Genomic DNA, 19,548 nt, shown 5'->3' on the forward strand with positions numbered 1-19,548 from the left:
TCTCCCATCATGCAGTGTAACTGTGGCTTCTGGAGGCTGTGATGGGAAGTTAGCATTGTGGCCAACATTGATTGCAGCAACTATAACTGACCTATCGGTTGTAAATGTTTAAGTGCAGTGAAAACATTTCCTGAAACTGTAGGCATCACTGCCATCAGAACTGACATGCCTACATTATTAATGTCTTTGCTTAGCAGATTTTCTTTACTGTAACAAGACAGAACATTTAAAATTGGGGAATATAAAGACAGAGGCCTTGTGAATCTGCACCATGAGCTACTGGAACTAAATTACTCTGCTTGTCTCCATTATATGGAGTAGATTATTATAAGGAGTCAAGGATAATGCAATTATTCACAAACATCTCCTTTCCTTCTCCCTCTCATCATTGTCTAGCACATTTTACCTTATGTGTAAACTGTTAAAAGTGATACACCTAAGATTCACAATTGTACAATGACAAATCAATAATGCAGTGTTGTGACATTCCCAAGGACTAGCATTTTTGTTTGGCTGCATGATGGGATAGAGTGCAGAAAAGTAACCTATTATTCGTTCTACTGAAATTGGAAAATTCTAAAAATGGAAACTATCGTTGCTAATCAAATTCTTTTCCTTATTGAATGAAACTGGAGCATTGTATATGCATTTTCTAATCGTTAGATAGCAGAGAATGAGTTTAAGATTTATGGTAATTCACAAAGCAGACAGGTGAGTAAGCATGAAGCTGATGGCAATATAAGTGGTGTTTTTCAAAACGCATGAGCCAGAGTTTCCACTATGACCACAGATGGGTGGACTTTAGCTTAGGCTCTAGCTTTGTATGTGTGTGTGTGTGTGTGTGTGTGTGTGTGTGTGTGTGTGTCTTCCTGAAGCTTTCTGTTGTGTCTGAGTCTGGGATTTAAAGATGAATATTCCATTGCATCACTGCCTAAAGTAAAAGAGGGGAGATGTGTGATTATCCTGAGAACTATACTTAACATTGGAAAGCCTATATAAAGACATTGTTTAGTTGAGAAACACAAGGTGTGTAACTCACTTATTGGATGGCGGTATGGGATGTTTGGGCTCACTGGGTGAGTTTTAATCTCAGTTCTGCCTCCTGAAGTGGATTTAAGTTATTGAGTTATTTTTTGTTATTAGTTTTGAAAGTTTAGTTTTTCATTTGTGCTAGTAATTCCTCTTTAGTTTGTATGCTAAAATGTCATACAGGTGTTGTAAATCTAACAAAAAAAAATAAAAAAAAATTACATCAGTATAAGACAGTAGGATGTAATGATTTCATCCATTAAAAGAACATGGACAGGATTTTGGATTTAACACACAAAAACACATTTTGGATAAAAACATTGACCTGAGCAGAATTAGGGGAATTAGAGACACAAAAAGTTGAAAGAATTGTTACTATTTTTAAACTAAATCAGTCTGAATATGATGTTTGGTTACTTAAGGTAAAGGTTAGCTGTAGGTGTACACATAGCATTAATTAACTGCATTATGATTATGCCAGTGGAAGGCTCTCATAAATGTGTGTATATACACATCATGGTGTCCTTTCATTTACACCAGTAAACATTATACAGGAAAAATATAATTAATAAGCATTTAAATAGCTCAGTTAGCATTATAGAATTTTTGTCTAATATATGTGAGTTCCTCTTTATACTATCACTTAATCACCTTTAAATATCAGGCACGAAGTAATAAGCAAATGTCATTTATCAAACAACAGTCGTCAGTCTTTATCCTCTGCCTGTCAGTCTATCAGTGTGTTTAGCTTCACTAAGTTGTCTGTTTAGTCATTTATCCATCTGTCTATGTGTGGACTCCTTGTCTGCTTTGACGATATGATATATTCAGGTTTGTCATCGCACAACACTGTACTGTAGATAAGTAGATATCTATCACATTTTCATATCTTGGTTTTGTGTATCTCGATATATTTTAAATCTGCACAAATTCTCTATTCTGGCTTAATCAAAGCATATTCTGGGCTTTTTAACAGTTTTTTGTTTACTTCATAATTCCATATGCATTATTTCATAGTCTTTAGTATTAATGTAAAAAAATAAAATAGTGGGCAATGTGTATATATATATATATATATATATATATATATATATATATATATATATATATATATATATATATACTTAGCATCTCTAGATACCTAGGAGCTAGTAACCATAGCAACCATTTATGCAGTCTACTATGTGGTGAGATATGAATTGATTTTCATAAATCAGTTAATCAAATCTCACTTAAATTGAGCAGCTTAGACCACACTGGATTGTACTGAATAAAGTACTGACTGGCTGGTATTGAATAAAGTAGACTGTTAAGATAAATGAAAGAAAGCAATAATCTTATGCTGTAAACCTATCCCACAGCATAACCTTTCTTCAGGCTTCATACATGACCTGTTTTGTAAAATCTTAGTCCAGACACAAGTTCTGGACTACTGATTAGAAACTAGGACTTAAACTAGGACAACCTCTGTTGTGCTCTTGAGCACAAGTATTTGACATGAATGAAACTAATCAATGTACATACAGTATAATCCAGATACTATAGGAAATAAATATGAACATAGTTTATATGTGGCATATGTCATATTACATTTTAATTTAAACTGTATTTCATATTCTTAATTCACTGCTTCTAACCATTTTTCAGAGGTTATCCTTTTACAATACATTTCGACAATACAAAGACCATAAGCTGCAGTGTACCTGAAATTAATGACTAGCAAGTTCTAGCAGTTTCTAAAAAAGTTTTCAAAACGAATATAACTGCCAGTTATTTACCATTGATATCTCACCACTTTTGTTTTCCTTTGGTTTCTGGGTCCTTCCTTCTGGCCTTGTGGTTGGTATGTTTCAAATTTTTGCTATGTGGTCAGTGGCCCCATAGCTTCTACTTACTGTTTGTAGGTCACTATGGCATCTTAACCTTTTAATTGTTTTTTTTTTCTAGTTGGTGATATCAGTCTCAAGGTTTTTGGGTAAAATATTGTTTTAACAGCTGTGCTAATAATCCTATAATTGTTTGCATATATTTTGTGTTGAAAAATAATTTGCCACCAGTTTGAGATGTAACATGATGTAACTGAACATAGCATGAATATTAATCAGCTGTATTTGTATTCTCTGGGTATGGTGGTCATAACCTATTTGTGGTTAGTGACACTAACACAGAGAGAAAAGCTATTGGTACATCAGTCTCTTAGCAACAGGAGCTCTCGCTGTGTTTCTCATGTCCTGCCATGACGTTCTTCTTTTTTCTCACTATCTATGTTTGTTCGGATATGTGCACACACGCCTTTGTGTGTGTGTGTGTGTGTGTGTTGTGTGTGTGTGTGTGTGTTTGCCAGAGAGAGAGTGTGAGTGAAAGTGTGTGAGAGAGAGAGAGAGAGAGAGAGAGAGAGAGAGAGAGAAGAGAATGAGATATTGTGTGAAAAAGAGAAAGTGAGAGAGAGAGAGAGAGAGAGAGAGAGTGAGAGAGAGAGAGAGAGAGAGAGAGAGAGAAAGAGCTTTGATCTGGTCAGATTAGCCATATGCAGTGTAGTTAAAAACTGTCGTAGTTAGAAGTCAGTGGAAATTAAAGAAAAAGCAAGTAAAAGCTTAGTCACATTTTTGTGTATCTTATGATAGTCAGCTAACATTGTGTATTTTATATGTTTGTCTGGTTTTTGTTTCTCAACTTTGTTTAATTAAAGTGAATTCAACTTCCTGCTTGTTTATATTTGTTTTCCTTTGTATTTCTATTTGTAGTTGTCAGTTCAGTGTTTTGGCTAGCCAGCTAGCTAATGTGAGCCAGCTGATACACAAATGGATTAGCCTGTGAATTAACCAAAGTGCCAAACCATTGGTTGCTAATGGTGCACTTTGTTTTCTATTCTTTTTCATTCGTTTTTTCTTTTTGCTGCTAAGAGTGTTCAACTACTTATCTAACATTAGATGACCAGCTAGCTACTATGGGCTATGTGAACTATGTTTCAACATTATCTACTATGTAGTAATAGTCATACCAAAAAATTTGGCTCTCAAAATATTTTTAGTGTAATAATGAAATCTGTAACTGTACTCTTCTTCTGAATATAGGTTCAAAGCAACAATATCTCGCATTGTTCTTATTAATTGCAAAGGAGAATACTTTCCCTCCAACCAAGAGAATGTATTATGCTCTCGTGGAACCATGGGGAAATTCTTCATGATTGTGCTGCTTGGAAGCTTGCAAATTGTCTTTAATTGTGTATAAACTTTCTATCTTCAACCATCAGAATGATGTGCAGCAGGGAGTGATACACAGCACAGCTCTTGCTTGTGGTTATTTAATTGTACCAAGCAGGTCTCTAAATTCCAAATTTGTTACTCTATATCTTGAGTATTAATTAATTTTTTTTCGTACAAAAGGTCCAGTCAAGCAACTACAATCAGAGAATAGTTAAGCGGTTCCTATAAAATCCTTAATGATTTGCTAATTGTTTGAATAAGATTGTTTAAAGAGGGTATGTTTTGTTTTTGAAAGCTCAGTGGTTAAGAAATTACACTTATGATCGGAAGGTCTTGAGTCAAGGTCAAATCGTGGCACCACCTGGCTGGGCCTTTCACTAAACTCTAAACTGCTCTAAACTGCTCAGTATGTGATTTATTAACCTAACAGAGGTTTAGCTACAGAAGCTGAGCTGGTTCATGTTTATTTCACACATTTATTGGTTTGCTCCAGCATTGTTTCCAATACTCAGTTTGGTCTACTGAAATGCATCTGGATCACTACATTAAACCGAACTGAAATGATCTGTGCTATTGAACTCTTGTTTTAAACATTTTGCTGTTGATATAGATTGTTGATATAATTTACGTTTCCTTTCTCTGTGTGTAGGCTGTGGGAGAGGAGGAACTCCAGCCTGCATGGCCTACACAATGGGATCAGGGCCCAAAGCTGGCCCCGCCATTGGCGCTCAGCACTGTATCACAAAGGTGGAACTCTCAGTGTGCTGCTCCAATCTGCTGGACCGAGATGTTGCCTCTAAGTCCGACCCATTCTGCGTGCTATTCCAGGAGGTGGACAGTAACTGGGTGGAGGTACGACAGCACTGACACGTCCCTATTATTCTTTAAGTTAAGGTTAAGTTTAAATATCCGAGTATCTGGCATCCCTAATACAGGTGAGATATTTGATTGACAGAACAGGGTGAAGAGAAAAGATGGCAGCAATAGAAAGCGAGAAACTGATATGACAAAAATAACAGTGGGATAGAATAGAGACTGTAAAACAAATAGAGGATGAGTAGAAGTGGTGATACTTTTGTGAGAGTACAGTAATGTAAGGGTAAACAAAGGGAATAGAGATGTCAAGAAAAAACAGGGAAGTATTGTAGAACATTACAGTGAGTCAGTAAGTCTGAGAGAAACATATAGAAAGAAGCAAATGTTTTGGAGGCAACAGTGTGAGATAGAGTGAGTTTGTGTGCTAGTGATTTGTAGTGGACCTCCGCTAACAGTCAATAGTGCAAGCTTGAACATGAAATCAGTGTTTCTGAACTCGCCGTAGCCATGGCAACAACATGGGAAACAAAAGGCTTATGCTTTTTAAGCAGAGATGCAGAGGGAGATGAAGAGGGAGTGTGGTGGGTAAGAGATAGGGGAAGAAACAAGGGGAGGAATTGAGCTTTAACAAGCATTGTAAAAATGCACTCTTAAATTCTTCTTTTGCCAACGGGTTTGTGGATCAATTAAACATATATTCTCTGTTTGTGTGTCTGTTTGTTCTTGTGAGTTTTATGTGTGTGAATGTATGTGCATAACACGGAAACACTAACTGACACATAGATCGACTAACTACATTTTCACCTCAATTCCATAATGAATGCTGTTCAGCTGTCAAACTTCATTTTCATTCTTTTTAGCAGTTACTACAACAGGAAATCTCTTTTTATTATTGTGATGGTTGACAAATAAATTTTACACTCACACACACACACACACACACACACACACACACACACACACACACACACACACACACAATCTTCAATGATATATTCAAAGTGCGAATTCTTAAAATAGTGACCACATAATATGAGTAAAACAACTTGGATTGGTAATAATACTGGAGTGTACTTTAGTTGTGGGTCACCAAATATTGGCAGATGACTGATAAATTGTTTATAATATCAGAGCGAATATTCTTTATAGCAACTGGAAAAGCTGTCACAGGCTTGGTTGTTTTTAGAAGAAATAGAAGCATGTATGTATGTATGTATGTATGTATGTATTCTCTCTCTCTTACACACACACACACACACACAAACACACATACACACACACACACGCACACACACACACACACACACACACACACACACACACACACACACACACACACACACAAACACTGAGGAATGGCAAGCAAATATGTTTTTCCTCAGAACTGTACACACAGCATCACATCTCAGCCCATATGTTCAGTCCCATCTAGGGGTCTGCTTGGGTGTATACACATATGCATTTGTGTGTGAGCATGTTTGTGTGTTTGCAATATTGCCTTGGATTGCTTGTTGGCAAGCATTTGGTCAATAAATAGTTGAACATTTGATCATTTTACTCTTTCTGTATCATTCTCTATCTCTGTCCTCCTCTATTCTCCCTCCCTCCCTCCCTTCCTTCCTTCCTTTCTCTCTCTAATCTCTTTCTAACATTTCCTAATTGTTTAATGGCCATAAGCCAGGCTATCTTACGTCAGAAACATGTCTCCTCTTTTTTTTGAAAGCATGTTCGACTGCATCACAAAGCCCAAACAGAAAGCAGTCGAGAAAAACCTCTGATCAATAGCAATCGTTTTCCCACCAAATACAGACTGTCTGAAGCACAGCTTGTCTTATCTATAAGGATAAGTGCTCCAAATTGCTGATGAAATTGTCTTTAGGAGATGAGCTAAGTAACTTATATGTGTATTTTGTGTGTGTGTGTGTGTGTGTGTGTGTGTGTGTGCGTGCGTGCGTGCGTGCGTGCGTGCGTGCGCGTGCGTGTGTGTGTGTATTTGTGCTGCAGCTGGGCCGAACTGAGACAGCGGTGAACAATCTGAACCCTGTGTTTGGAGTGAAGTTTCAGGTAGACTACCATTTTGAGGAAGTCCAGAAGCTGAAGTTTGCCATGTTTGATGAGGACAAGTGCAGCAGCCAGCTGTATGAGCATGACTTTCTGGGAGAGTTTATCTGCACACTGGGAGTGGTACTGCATCACTGCTTTTTAGTTTGCTATATATTGTACATTTATTGATATTTAAAGCTATTGGCTAAGTGCATAGAGTTAAATATTGCATATCTAGACTTAAACAAAATTTTACTTTTAAATAGCCAAGCTTGTAATAAAAATAGGACATACAAAACTATTTCGGTCTATCAGCATCTTGATGGATCATACACAAATAGATGCAGTCATCTCTGCACATCTTTCTGTGAGCAGTAGCTAATGAGCCTGCATTGATCTTGCTAACGCTTTTGCAATCACAGTCTCTACCTGATCTTTGACTGATTAAATCCACTGTATGACTTTATCCATCTTCTTTTGACCTTATTTAACTAGCCTATCTTTTACCGCACAGATTGTGTCCAACAAGAAACTACATAGGCCTCTTACCTTGGCCAACGGCAAACCAGCAGGAAAGGGAGCCGTAACGGTAAAACCTCAAGACCTCCTCTGATAACATTCTAAACTCTACTAGTTTTTTGCACCAGCAATTTGTAAATTTAACAAGATTTGTGTTTTTATTGGTAGATAACAGCCCAGGAGTTATCAGACAACAGAATAATCACCCTGTCCATGTGCGGCCGAAAGCTGGATAAAAAAGTATGAAAAAGCATGTGTGGAATTTTTTTGTTACAATGCTTAAACTAAAATAATGTTATTCATTTTATTGATGTGTATTTTTCTGTTGTATTCCAGGATTTCTTTGGTAAATCAGACCCTTATCTGGAGTTCCACAAACAAGGAGAGGATGGAAAATGGATGCTAGTTCACAGAACAGAGGTACTAAACAGAACAGTACATAACTAATTCTCTAGTTATTTCTTTATTAATGAATGAATGATTAAACAAATTAATAAATGAATCACCACAATTAGCCCTATGAAATTAGTTAGAAATAAATTTAGTTAATTAGTTTCATCTCTTAAACAAATTAGGTTTCCACATAGACAGAGCTCTTTTATTGGCCTGTAAGTTAATGTATAGGCAAATACATCGACAACAATATACAAAGGGAATAAAAGACATTTGCATTAACACTTACTCATGTGGTAGTGGTTGATTGCGAGTGTGAGACGCACCACGCTCATAACCTCCTCGGTTTCCATGGTCATTCTATTTACTTTCGTTTTCACAGCACCATCACTGATTTTCTTGGGAGACATTGTTCAAGATTTCTAGTAAAATAAAAATATAAAACTAAAAAAAAGTTAAGTTTTTGCTGCACTGAACAACGAGAGCGACCGATTGATACGTCATCAACTAATCGACTGATGCTTCCCTCCGCCGAAAACGGGGAACTGGCAACGTGGGTTTGCTCGTGCCTTCAAATTTTGCTCATGAAACAGGGTAAAACTTTGCGAGCCAGGTCGCTCGTATCTCCATTTGCTCGTACTATAGGTTGCTCGTACAACGGGGTTTTACTGTATTAAAAAACTTTCATTAAAGCAAACACTAAAACAAATCCTTACTTAGTCCATGCACTCTCTTCTCCAAAGTGTTTGGTATTGTATATTATATTGGACTATAGACAGTTACTCTATATATAATGACTGTTAATGATCTTATAGTTCAGCCATAAAGCAGAGGTGGGAAATAACGAAGTACAAATAATTTGTTACAGTACTTAAGTGGATTTTTCTGATACACTAAAACCCTATTGTATGAGCAACTAATAGTACGAGTAAACGACAATACGAGCGACCTTGCTTGCAAAATTTTACCCTATTTTGCGAGCAAATTTCGAAGGCATGAGCAAACCCACGCTGCCGGTTGCCCGCTTTCGGCCAAGGGTAGCATCATTTGCTTAGTTCATCTTATTTCGCTCGGTCTGTTTTGTTTAGTGCAGCAAAAGCTTAACTTTTTTAGTGTTATATATTTTTATTTCACTAGAAATCTGTCTCAAGAAAATCAGTGATGGTGCTGGGAAAAAGAAAGTAAATAGAATTACCATTGAAACCAAGAAAGAAATAGTCGAAAAGTACGAGTGTGGTGTACGTCTCACACTCGCAATCAACCACTACCACATGAGTAAGTGTAAAATTATGTACGGTAATTTGCGGTGTATTTGTTTTTTAAAATAGGCTACAAATACTTTTAAGTGCAGAAATAAGCGATCGAATGAGGTCTCAGAATGGATTACATCATTTTACATTAATTCTCATGGGGAAAATTAGTTCGAACGTATGAGCAAATGGACCTACGAGCAATTTTCACGAACGAATTATGCTCGTCCAATGGGGTTTTACTGTATCAGTACTTTACTTCACTATTCACTACTTTAACTTTTTACCTTCACTCATCACATTTTTACACAAATATCTGTACTTTCTACTTCTTACATTTTCAAACCAGGCTTGTTTATTTAGTTTTAATCTATTTGGTGACATGGTCAATATTTTTTCTTCTCATTGCGTGCCGTTTTCAGCCCATCATCCTATTTCTTGTCATTGCACTGCTTTTTCAACCTACCATTGGTGTATCATTTCTTGGCTATCACACACCACAGATGTAGGCTAGCCTATGAAGCTAACAACAAGCAAGGTAGAAGGCATCAAGAAATATGTCTAATGTGGATGACAAAGAGGGAGTCAGTGATGTAAACATGACTGAGTACAGAGACATTCCTGATTACCAGATCATCTTCTTTGCTCTGCTTGTGTTCTACAGTGCATCTGGAAAGTATTCACAGTGCTTTACTTTTTCCACATTTTGTTATGTTACAGCCTTATTCCAAAATGGATAAAATTCATTATTTTTCTCAACATTCTACAAACAAAAACAGATAATAACAGCATGAAAGAAGTGTATTTGAAATCTTTGTACATTTATTAAAAAAAAAAAAAACGAAAAAGAAATCTCATATACATAAATATTAACAGTATTCTGGCTGGGCCACTCAACGACATTCACAGAGTCATCCCACAGCCACTTTTTTGTTATGAACGGAAGATGAACTGTTGTCCCAGTCTGAGGTCCAGAGCACTCTGGAGCAGGTTTTCTTTAAGGATGTCTCTGTACATTGCTACATTCATCTTTCCCTCAATCCTGACTAGTCTCCCAGTTCCTGCCACTGAAAAACATTCCCATAGCATGATGCTGCCAACACCATGCTTCACTGTAGGAATGGTATTGGCCAGGTGATGAGCGGTGCCTGGTTTCCTCCAGACATGCTTCAGGCCAAAGAGTTCAATCATGGAGAGTCCTCCATGTGCCTTTTGGCAAACACCAGGCGGGCTCTCATGTGCCTTTTACTGAGGAGTGGTTCTAGTCTGGCCACTGATTGGTGGAGTTCTGCAGAGATGGTTGTTCTTCTGGAAGGTTCTTCTCTCTCCACAGAGAAATGCTAGAGCTCTTCCAGAGTGACCATCAAGTCCTTGGTCACATCCATGTCTAAGGCCCTTCTCCGCTGATCGCTCATCTCAAGGATGTTCAGTGGAAACAGGATGCACTTATGTACATGTGATTTTTTTTATTTACATTTTTTTTATAAATTTGCAAAGATTTCAAATAAACTTCTTTCACATTGTCATTATGGGGTATTGTTTGTAGAATTTTGAAGATTATAATAAATTGAATTCATTTAGGAATAAGGCTGTAACATAAAAAATTGTGAAAAAAAAAAAAGTGAAGTGCTGTGAATACTTTCCAGATGCACTGTATAAGACGGTTGTTTGGTCTGGATACTTTCATTATGTAACAACATTTTTAGTTACCGTTCATTTTCGTGACAGTAAAACAAGTAGTAGTAAAAAAGTAGGCTACTTTTTACTTAAGTACATGTTAAAGCCCAAACTTCTTTACTTTTACTTGATTAAAAAAGACGTGTTACTATTTCAGCTTTTACCGGCATCTTTAACAAACATGAGTATCTGTACGTCTACTTGAGTGAAGCATGTGTACTTTTGTAATCTCTACCATAATGTAATATTTGTGTATCTGCTCTGTGGTAGGTGATCAAGAACACTCTGGATCCTGTATGGAAGCCGTTCACTGTGCCATTGATTTCTCTTTGCAATGGGGATGTGGATCGAAACATCAAGGTAGGTCTTTTCTTGGACACTTTGGTAGAACTTGCCAATCATAAAAAAATCAGAAGTATTTTTTTTTTGCTATTGGCATGCCAAATCCAAAACATTCTTTCCCCTAAAATGTTTACTTTCTTCTTATTTGTTACTAAAAATAGTAACAAATGTCCTACTCTTAGCTGCTCCAAAATTTTTAACAGACTACCGCACAAGCTGCATTTAAAGATCTAAATCTAACTATTTAAAGAAAATAGCTGTGATTTGTGTTTAGTCCAAACATTTTCTTGCAGTTATGTTAATAGGGTTTTTTTTAGCTCACTCATGCTTTTTTGTTAGAAAAAAAAGCTTTAGAAAAAAGCTACATTTTTTAAATCACCTTGCAAATTAAGCTTCAGCTGCAGCATAAAACAAAATAACATTATCGTTTGCCACTAGCTACTGTATCTCAAGTCCATTTGCTAGACATGTATATTGCAGACATGTTGATAAACCCAGTAAAATACTGAACTGTTTTGTTATGGTCACGGCAAATAAAAATAAAAAATCAATCATCCGAACCCTCCTTTATTAATGCCCTTTGGCTAAGACATTCTGTAATACAGAACAGATTCACCAGTGCACAGGTCTACAATAACTGCCATCACATCCAAAATGTATGCTACCTTCCAGAAAAGTGTCATCATTTATTGACATTTATCTGTAGACTCTAAAAATTTTACCTGAGATATTATGGCCATGTTTATATTTGTATTAAAATTCCAGTTTTTAAGGAAACTCTTTTCGAATTAACACTAATTAGATTTATTGGTCAGTAAAATTTGTATGTCTATAGCATGTCATATTGTTCTAATAGCATCACTGCACACAGTACCATGTCAGGTGTGTAAGGATATTAAGTTGGGTGCAGTAACAAACCAATGTTACCTGTCAAATAGGAAAAGTTTTAGATCAGGAGAAACCCATCACAATAAAAAGTCCTACTGATTAGGTTTTTTTTTGTTTCAAAACATTTTAAGTTGAAGATACAAAAGTCTAAGTATTCCAGTGTTGAGCACAATAGTGTTTTGCTCTAAGGAAATGTTTTTTTAATCAGGTGATATGCTATGACTACGATAACGATGGAGGCCACGACTTCATTGGAGAATTTCTGACCACAGTCACAAAGATGAGTGAAGCACTGAACGCTTTAGAGGTAAGTTGGGCTTAAATTATCTTTCCCTAAGTTATCTAATCTATATTATCTATCTTTCTAAAACATTTTTTACTCTCCTGGAACTAAAACTTTACGAATTAAAGGTGTTAGCTAGCACATTTAAAGGTAAAGTAAAGCTTTAGAGCTAGTTTGTGTCTAGTGGTCTGCTGGCTGTGAAAGAATGACATCATTAGTTCAACTGAAAACCGATAATGTAGAAAAACTTAAGTAGGCATCCAGATGTGCAAAACCAAAAACATCAACAAATAAGAACATTTAAATGTTCTGTGTGGACAAAGATTGAAGGTTGTAAAATGACTCTACATGATAATATAATATGATAAAGATTGTAAAAAACAAACAAAATTTATATATATATATATATATATATATATATATATATATATATATATATATATATATATATATATAGTATATACACACACACACATTTTATATATTAAAGAAAGAGAAAGAGAGAGAGAGAAAGAGAGAGAGAGAGAGAGCTGTTTCTATCAAGGGAAATGTCAAGTCAATCAAGTTTATTTCTACAGTCAGACCCTGACCTACAACCACTCGACTTACAATGTTTCGAAAATACATTAATAATAAGATTAAGATAAGATTTACAGTGTCTCTTTATGTCTGCTTTGAAACGCATCATAGTTTAGTCATTCTTCTTGACTTATGACCTGATGGACTTACGAACGTTTTTTCAGTCCCTATCTACGCTGAAAGTTGGGGTCTACCTGTATAAAGCTTTTCACAATGGACATAGTCTCAAAGCAGCTTTACAGAATTTAAGAATAACGGTAAATAATGTGTATTTTTCCATGATGAGCAAGCCTGGGGCGACTGAAATGTAAATCTTATGTCAATACAATAATCTAAGATGGTTTAAAAATAACAGTTGATCATTCTCTGTATGTTAATCTGTTTAAATTGATGACTTGATGGCTTTGTTGTTAATTATCTTGAGTCCTAATTTTTCTTTCTAACCATTGTAGCTTGTTTATTCTTTTTAGTGTGTTAATATTTATTATATCTTAACTGTATTTTAATAGTTTGGGCTTAAATATTGGTATAGCATTTAAAAGGCCCCTGAATGTATTGGCATATATTTGACTTGACTGCAGTATTTGACTAACAATTCATTTCCCTCACACTGAAGTCATTACTTTCATAATGCACATGCACAGAGAAGGAAATATAATTTCTCTTGGGTTTGTTGAACTCATTCCTCTGCACGTTGTTGGAACGGTGTCTGTGCTTCATTATCTGGCATAATGAAGCTGAAAAAAAAAGAGAATGAGCAGAGATGCACTCAAATGTGGAGGGTGTGACAGACTAAGTAGGAGAGATAGGAAAGAATGAGAGCAGAAATTAGAATAAGGAGAGAGAGAGAGAGAGAGAGAGAGAGAGAGAGAGAGAGAGAAAGAGTTTTTTTTTCTTTTGATGAAATCGCTCTTGTTTATCTGCTGCTGTTTGCAAGAACAAGCATGGTGTGGTGCATATCACATCTGAGAGTGTGTATTCTTACAGGAAGCAACAGTAGGCAGAACCCACAACCATAGCTTGACCTTTCAAGGCAATTGTAGTCTTTTTTTAGGGTTCACATATTTCTGAAATGGATCTTGGCTTCTGTTATATTAACTCTAGGCACTGGAATATTTCACACAATTATGGCTTTTTCTATTTTAAGACATAAAACTAAAAAAACAACTTTTCTGTGTATACCACCCTTTTAATATTTTGTCTTGTCACCATTTTCCACATTCTATCATTATTAGAATTTTAGCTCAGCCACACTTTATGCTCAAATGATATTGGTCAGGTGATTAATTTTCTATAACAGCATGGCTGTGACAATAAGGCTAGCTGAAAAGATTGCATTAATTTATTATCTGTATGGCAGGCATGCCAAATAAAATATTGTAGTGACTCATTATTGTAGCAACCATTTCAGCTGTTAGTGAAGTCGTATGGTAAAATGATCGCATATACCATTTTGTAAGAAGAGAAGTTTCCAGTGTGCATTCTTTGTAGCATCCAGAGATAAAGCTATAACTTTCAGTTTTGCATTGTCAAACTTTGCCAGTCAAGAATTCTCATAGAGACCCATTACTCACACAAATGCAGCCCAAAGACGAAGGTTAGCACAAGCCTCCTGAAGCCTCAGACTGAATGACACAGGCTTTATCTACACTAAACTGTGTAGATAAAGCCTGTGAAATGTGTCAGGGTTTGCTTATTCATCACATGCTTCACTGCTGCAGGTGGAGTTTGAATGCATCAATCCGAAGAAACAGAAGAAGAAAAAGAACTACAAGAACTCTGGAATTATTATTCTGAAGTCCTGCAAGGTAAGAATTCTTACTTCCATGTTATAGTTCAGTAGCTTTAGAATTTGACAATGAACTTCAAATAGTTTTTCAAACTACTTTTACTTTAAAAGTATTCTTATTTCATTTATTTATTTTTATTACCCTAGTTATAATTAAATGTTTATAGTACTGTAGGCAGGGATTAATGTAATGGCTCAAAATTCCCTGTAAACAACACATAATGCTAATATAAGCACAAGGCTTGTATACGTTACTCCTAAAATATAATTCTTGAGTGGAATTCCCATGAGCTCTGCCAAGTGGTAAAATGACTCAATTAATTGCAGTAATTAGCTGTGTAACTTGTATGACCTTGACACATATACACACTTACGAGGGGCTACATGATGACAATGTATGTGTTTGCTCTTGTGTTGTTATACCTGCAAGGATGTGTCAAAGAGAATTGTATTACTGACTGTGTGTTTGCGTGATGCTCTTCAGATTACGAGGGATTACTCATTCTTGGATTACATCCTGGGAGGCTGTCAACTTATGTTCACTGTGAGTTTGCCCTGGTTTCCTGTTTAGTAAAGTGTAATATCAACATCTTCTCTGTCACTTTACATTGAGATGTCACACAATCCAGTGCAATCTAGTAGTGCTGTTTTTAATCTGCTGCATTGCATGTATGTTTGAACCTTTTAAACCTGCTCTTCCCTTTTTTAGTATACATACTGACATCATACTAATACTGTGTCACAAATAAGTAGCCTACTGAGGACCAACAGGAGCATCATGGAACATTTTATTTAGCTCTGTTTATTTTGGTTGTTGTTATGTGTTGTCAGCAGTGAACTTCCTCATACTGAGTTTTATGTTTAAGATTTTATGCCATTTAAATAGTATCTTTAATAAGGGTGTACAGAAAAACATAATGTAAATAAAATCAAATAAAAAAGTGAAAAGAAATTACGAAAAAATAAACAAACTAATAAATACATACATACATACATACATACATACATACATACATACATACATACATACATACAGAGAGAAAAAGTATGTGATAATGCTTTTGCACTGCAGGACAGTGGGCACTCAGCCTGCAACATCCAGTTGGACAGTAATTCTTAACCTTTCTTCCAATAAGAAAGTATCAAGGTAGGGAGATGAAGGAATGAGGGAAAGAAGAAAAGAAGGTATTCAGGACAGGTTGTCTTGCCAGGAGAGGCAGAAAAGCCACTAGGTCAACAAAATAGGTTGGTAGTGATGGGACTTTGGTTAGCATACCAAACAACCCAGTTATGGGTAAAGGGAATATATTTTCAGAGGACAGACATCCAGAACAGGGACAGTGCAGAACAGTACCAAAACACACGCACCACAATTGATGAGGGAGTACACAGGTACAATACCTTTTTACTTTTTCATCATCTCTTTTGGTTAATAATGCAATCACACTGATCTTTGCTTTAGTTAAAGTTTCCAAGCTAAGATCTGGAACAACTTCAAATGCTGTAATATATAGGAGGAATTGAATGCTTAATACTAGATTTCTTAGGCTATGACCACACTGGTGCATAATACATCACCGTATTACTTTATTTCATGTTATGTGTTCATGGAGACCATGTTTACCTCCAAAAAATGGTTTCAATATTTATTATTTTTATTGCTTCTGATGCAATTTTTATCTCGGCGCTTTGATTGGTGCATGGTGGAGGCTGATGCTCCTCTGACTTCTTTCTTCACATTGTGTGAGTGAAGAGTCTCCTCTCATGGTCCTTTATGTAACTCAAGTCAAATGACACAGAAAGTGAGTGAAAGGCATGGGTTGCTATAGTGACACTGAAAGAGCACTGACAGGAGAGAGATTCAGAGAGCTGAAGGAAGGTCTGAGGAAAGCTGTTCTAATGTACCTTCATCATGTGTACCCATTAAAAGCTCAATTATGAGCATTTTTGAATGTACTTCCAAGGCTATGCAGGCCAGGTTTTTGTTGCTTTATTACATGCTCTTTTAGAAAAGGAAATGTTTAAGGTGCAGAAGAACAAGTAATGTGTATGCTTCTTCTTTGTTTCGTCCTTTTATAAGACAGGGAGAAGCACAAAAATATTACATCTCAGTTCTTAAATCCCTTTTGCTGACATTTTCTAATCTAATCTATTGTCCGGGGTAGTGTGTGAGTGTGTGAGTGTGTGTGTGTGTGTGTGTGTGTGTGTGTGTGTGTGTGTGTGTGTGTGTTGGGTGGGGGTGGTATTAAAGGGTAGGGCAAAATGAAAAGGAAGAATCAATGAAGGAACAATGAAAGGAAGGAAGTAAAGGGTGAATAAGGAAAGGGTAAGGGTAATGGAAGGGATAAAAACAAGGTATGGAGGAAGAAAGGGAAAAGTAACAAGCTTGCTTTCTAACAATTTCCTTTCCAGCTTAAGACTGGTTGTATTCTTAGTCTGTGTCCCTTATGAACCAGCATCTGAATGTATTTATTGATGGAGACATCAAAGCACTTTGTAAGTCGCTCAGGATAAGGGCAGCTGCCAAAAAGAAGGTGGCTGAAATGAAAACAGACAAATATTTCACTGTGCCATGATGTGCTGTTAGTCTTTTGCTGGATAAAATGGAGGCGTTTAGCAGGGATATTAGGTCTCCAACTGTGCAAACATATTCTGGTTGCATTAACAATACAAGAGTTCACTAAGCTTGGCATGTGAGCTGTTAACCAGCACATCAGCACGTTCAGCAGCACTGGAAGAGGAAAGGTCACAGGTTCAGCAGTAGCCAAGCAGACCGTGGGAGCAGAAACAGAACATCTACTTGCGTGGGCATTGGAAGCAGTGAAGGTGATGGGAAAAAATATAATCAATGCATGATGGACTACACAGCAATGGTCCGTTGAGAAGTGCATCAAATGAATAGAAAACCAGATACATATTTTTATGAGGTTATATTTATTACCAAAAAAAATGATTTCCACAGAATTGGTAATAAACAAGCATTGTGTAAAGATGTAATGTGAAAACTGACTGAGGCTCAGACATAGTAAGGTGGTGATGTTTAGCACAAATATCGTTTGTCTTTTGGAACAATATCTGTCCAGAAAATAAATGCTGCTCTGTAAATGACAAAAAAAAAAAAGCTTCACTCTTTTTATTAAGAGGTTCTGTATTTAGAGATTCAAATAGTTTTTAAAAAGGTTCACATGTAATGTATATACTGTTCTTTTTTTCAAATACATTTTTAGTATCGATAGGATAGATTGATTTTAAACTGAGAGGCTAATTATCATTTTCATTATATACAAGTACCTGGTAAAAGAAAAGTTCTTTGTGCAACACAATGAAAGTCTTAATCCAGACCATTGAATATAATTCAGAGTTTTTACAGTGCAACTAAAATTAACTATTCCTATAATAACTTTCATTTATTGGCATAATAGTTAGATTATATGTTAATGTTTTGCATAAAAAAACATGTTTCATACACTGACAGAAAGATGAGAGTATCATTTTACAACCCGTAATATCACTGCTGTTTTGCGTGCATTCGGAGGACCAACTATGAACACAACACATGAAATGGCACCCTCATTGTGTCACTATCTATTACTATCTTTTCCTATGTATGTTTCTCACACCCTGTCTATCTCCCTGTCTGTGGCAGAACATTAGCATCTAACTTGGTAATTAGGAGAGTATTTCTTTATTTATCACAATAAATTAATTTATAAAATGGATGCACTTTGTAATTTATCTTTGATATCTTAGGTCTAAATTCCATTATATATATATATATATATATATATATATATATATATATATATATATATATATATATATATATATATTATTAATTGTTAATACAATTGATCATGATTAAAAAAATAATAATAGTTATCTATTCTTAACTGATGGAAAGTTCACATTTGAAATGGAAAATACTAAAATTTTAAACACAGTATAACATTACTTTACAAATAAAGAGATGAATAAAAGGCAGAGCTTGTGATTATATGCCCTAGTATAAAAAAGCAACATCGCATTAAAATGCTTAGCGAAGTCAAAATCTACTCTCTCTCTCTCTCTCTCTCTCTCTCTCTCTCTCTCTCTCTCTCTATCTATCTATCTATCTATCTATCTATCTATCTATCTATCTATCTATCTATCTATCTATCTATCTATCTATCTATTTCTCTCCATCCACTTCTCTTTGTCTCATCATCTCTTTGTTCCTGTTTCATCTTTCCTCTCCTCTCCTCCTCCTCTCCCTTTTCACCTGACAGGCTAGAAGTAGAGCTACTGGTAGATTCTGATGTTGGTACAGTAAGTAGGTGTGTAGTGTGGATCGTGACAGCTTGGGTTAGCACTCGCCTTACAGTGGGTTGATAAACACTGCCTTAGGACAGAGTTGTCAGAGCTCAACTTGAGCGGCACTCACTTATAAACCTTCTTTTAACATAGACAACACCTCCTGTTGCTGAGAGTGTTTGATCCAGCTCCAAGTAAAGGAGGCTCACAGAGCATTGCCGTGTCTGTGTGTGTGAGCGAGTGAAGTCATCCAGCCCAGTCAGGCTGATAATGCATTGTTGCCTAATGTGTGTCTAACACAATAGTAATAATTGTAATACAGCATCCAAGCTCCAAGTGTGTTTATAATGCACTGCATTTTGCAAATATGTTCATAATAACTTGCTTGATTATGGCTAATTTGAGATATTTAATAAATATTTGTATGCATGTGTGTGTACCACT

At 35.9% G+C, this 19,548-nt stretch overlaps 1 protein-coding gene across 1 annotated transcript in view; it reads left to right on the forward strand.

The window, feature by feature from the left end:
• The window catches only part of cpne2 (copine II), a 40,443-nt gene that overhangs the window by 4,897 nt on the left and 15,998 nt on the right, over positions 1-19,548 (forward strand). The window contains exons 2-10 of the mRNA XM_046864024.1: positions 4,885-5,087; positions 7,056-7,235; positions 7,609-7,683; positions 7,782-7,853; positions 7,950-8,033; positions 11,204-11,293; positions 12,372-12,470; positions 14,747-14,833; positions 15,299-15,358. Of these exons, the coding sequence (XP_046719980.1) occupies positions 4,914-5,087; positions 7,056-7,235; positions 7,609-7,683; positions 7,782-7,853; positions 7,950-8,033; positions 11,204-11,293; positions 12,372-12,470; positions 14,747-14,833; positions 15,299-15,358 (921 nt within the window). The 5' untranslated portion in view covers positions 4,885-4,913. The remainder of the gene's footprint in view (positions 1-4,884; positions 5,088-7,055; positions 7,236-7,608; positions 7,684-7,781; positions 7,854-7,949; positions 8,034-11,203; positions 11,294-12,371; positions 12,471-14,746; positions 14,834-15,298; positions 15,359-19,548) is intronic.

Source organism: Silurus meridionalis, chromosome 13, assembly GCF_014805685.1.
Source record: "Silurus meridionalis isolate SWU-2019-XX chromosome 13, ASM1480568v1, whole genome shotgun sequence".
NCBI lineage: Eukaryota > Metazoa > Chordata > Actinopteri > Siluriformes > Siluridae > Silurus > Silurus meridionalis.